A 2,578-nucleotide genomic window follows, 5' to 3' on the forward strand; every position below is an offset into this window, starting at 1 on the left:
TAAAAATTCGACTCTAAGAATTTCTATTGCCAAAAGACGTTTCCAAACTGATGCACCTCTCGGGATTGTTCATTGTCATTGATTGAAAGGTTGCAAATAATCTTTGTCATGGTTTCAATTAAAATTTATTGGAGCCACGGGCCCGCCAAGTGGTTCAGTTGGTTAAGAGCTCTCTTGGGAGCACCAGCTCTGAGCAGCAGGGCCGCAGTTTGGATCCCACATTGAGGGCCAGTGACACTGCGCCCTCTACAGCTAAGATGGTGAAAAACAGCTCGACCTGGAGCTGGGCTGCTGTGAGTCAGCCGGTGACGGCGTAGGCTGCAGCAGGGCTGCAGTGGGCTGCCGTGAGCTACGTGAGTGGCTGGCAGCCAGCGTGAGCGGCCGGCAGCCGGTGTGAGCTGCTGTGAGCCACCATGAGCGGCTGACCAATGACCGGTGACTGATTGTCTCACCCGGGAAGAGTACAATGATCATACCAACATGGGCCAGTGAAGGGACGTCCTCCACAGCTAGACTGAGGAACAAAACAGCAATTTGTCTACCTGTCTGCTCCCCTTCCTTGATTCCCCAATTTTGTTCCCCTCCCCCAATTCCCCAATAAACTCTTTAAAAACAAAAATTTATTGGAGCCACAACCATATGTACACAACATGACATGCCGTACAAGATTGTAAGCCCTCCTCTGCTCATCTCCCATCTACACTTCCCAACTCCTAAGTGTGTCAGCTTTTGAGACCTCCCCACCCCCCAGGCGGCATTAACTCACAGAGAGCATGGCACAGTCTCTCTAAGTGACACTGTGCCTCCCAGAGGGTCTAACTGATTAGAGTTGTAGGCAGGGTGCAGGTAAGACCTGCTTCAAAATCACACAAAATGTTGAATTTAACACCCTGAACTCAATTCTAAATTGGGTTGTTATTAATTCCTCAGCCTATTATGTTAATATTGAAATGAAATTTTAAAAAAATACAGCCTCCTTAAAATGCATTTCCTTAAAAGAAAAAAAAATTGCCATAAGGCAATCTAATCACTTGTGATTTCTGAAGAAATATGAAAAACTTTCTTTGCATTACTGAGGGTTTTCATTTGAGAAATAAGTGTATGATTATATTCTGTGATAAAATCACAAACATAGGCAAACGTAAGCCTCTAATCCTACTCTGTGATGCACTGAAATCATTCAGGGGGAAAAAAAAAGAAGTATGGTCATATTTTCCAAAGGGTAGATTTTTTCATATAGACCTACATTACACTGACACTTTTTTTCTGTAAATATTTTGAATGTGCATGATCAATTTCTGTCATTTGTCCAATACCTAGAAGCTCCTGACTATTCTAACATGAATTTCTGGACTGGTTTCAAAAACAGAGTGACTGGTAACCCGATCTATCTTGATGTGAGTTTAATTCATGCTGTATATGAAACTCCAAATGTCACAATGCAGGAGTTTTAAATGTTTAGTTATGAGACTGACTTTGTTAATGGATAATGGATTCAAAAATGAAATTTGAATTTAATGTAATATGCATATTAAATTCTTTTATGACAAATTCATTTTTTAAGAGAAAGGGGTTTTACAAAATCACTCTATTAGGATTTTAGCATGTGGAAAAGAACTACATGACAATGCCACAAACAATACATGATGTCAACATTACAACTTGAACTACAGACTTGCAGGGAAGGAATGGGCTGCCTAGTTATGATGTCTGGTCACAAAGTCCAAGCCGCTGTTTGATGAAGTTGGAGATTAGGAGCTGAGGCCGTTGCTGGTACTCCACCAGCACATCATGGGGCAAGTTGATCTGGTCATATTCAAGTCTGTCCAGAAGTGTCACACACACCACAGCAGCTAGAAGAGCAAATAACACCATTACTGAACAAATGGGTTAATCTTTTGTGTAAAAACATTAGCCAAAGACCCCAATGTCCCAAGCACATGTACTTTGTGTTCTTTTCCCTGTCATATATTATAGATGCAACCAGTGAACACAGGAGCCTTCTATATAATTCCTATTGCTATGGACTCCCACCAAACACTATCTCAATAGGTTAACTGAAATAATTTTAAGCACTTTCCCTCCTCCTTTCCCCTATAAATAGCTAGATTACGGGAAAGTGCTGTGTTCAGGAAAAGAAAAAAGGAGAGATGTTTGCCATGGAAGACACACAAACCTCCAGCTTTCTCTCCTATTTCCAGTTAGGATAGAATAGAAACGTCTATCTTCTAACTTGAGAGAAGAGCTAGCCATTATTCCTGAGATGACATTTTACTCCTTGGTGCAGTGTTTGAGCATGCCCATTGCAGCCCTTGCTGAAGAGTAAAGTAAATAGAGAAGGGATATGAATGCTGACCTCAGGAAATATCAGTAAAGATGAGTAGCGACCCTCAAGAAATTTGAGAAGAAAAATGTTAAATAAAATGCTTAAACATAAGAATCAGCTCCATGAAGGAGCACATTTATTAGCATTTAGTTTCTAAAGAATGGGAATGAAATCTTATGATACATGCAAAACTAGGGGGTAAAGAACAAACACCCTTTTCTAAAAACAAACAAATAAAAAAAAACCCATGAA

The 2,578-nt window shown here is 40.6% G+C and overlaps 1 protein-coding gene across 1 annotated transcript in view; it reads right to left on the minus strand.

Moving 5' to 3' along the window:
* Nucleotides 1-590: 590 nt before the first annotated feature.
* UPP2 (uridine phosphorylase 2) overlaps nucleotides 591-2,578 on the minus strand; it is a 46,458-nt gene continuing 44,470 nt past the window's right edge. Inside the window, exon 5 of the mRNA XM_019636823.1 lies at nucleotides 591-1,853. Coding sequence (XP_019492368.1) covers nucleotides 1,702-1,853 — 152 coding nt within the window. The 3' untranslated portion in view covers nucleotides 591-1,701. The remainder of the gene's footprint in view (nucleotides 1,854-2,578) is intronic.

The sequence above is a fragment of the Hipposideros armiger genome, unplaced genomic scaffold (genome assembly GCF_001890085.2).
Source record: "Hipposideros armiger isolate ML-2016 unplaced genomic scaffold, ASM189008v1 scaffold_30, whole genome shotgun sequence".
NCBI classification, from domain to species: Eukaryota; Metazoa; Chordata; class Mammalia; order Chiroptera; family Hipposideridae; genus Hipposideros; species Hipposideros armiger.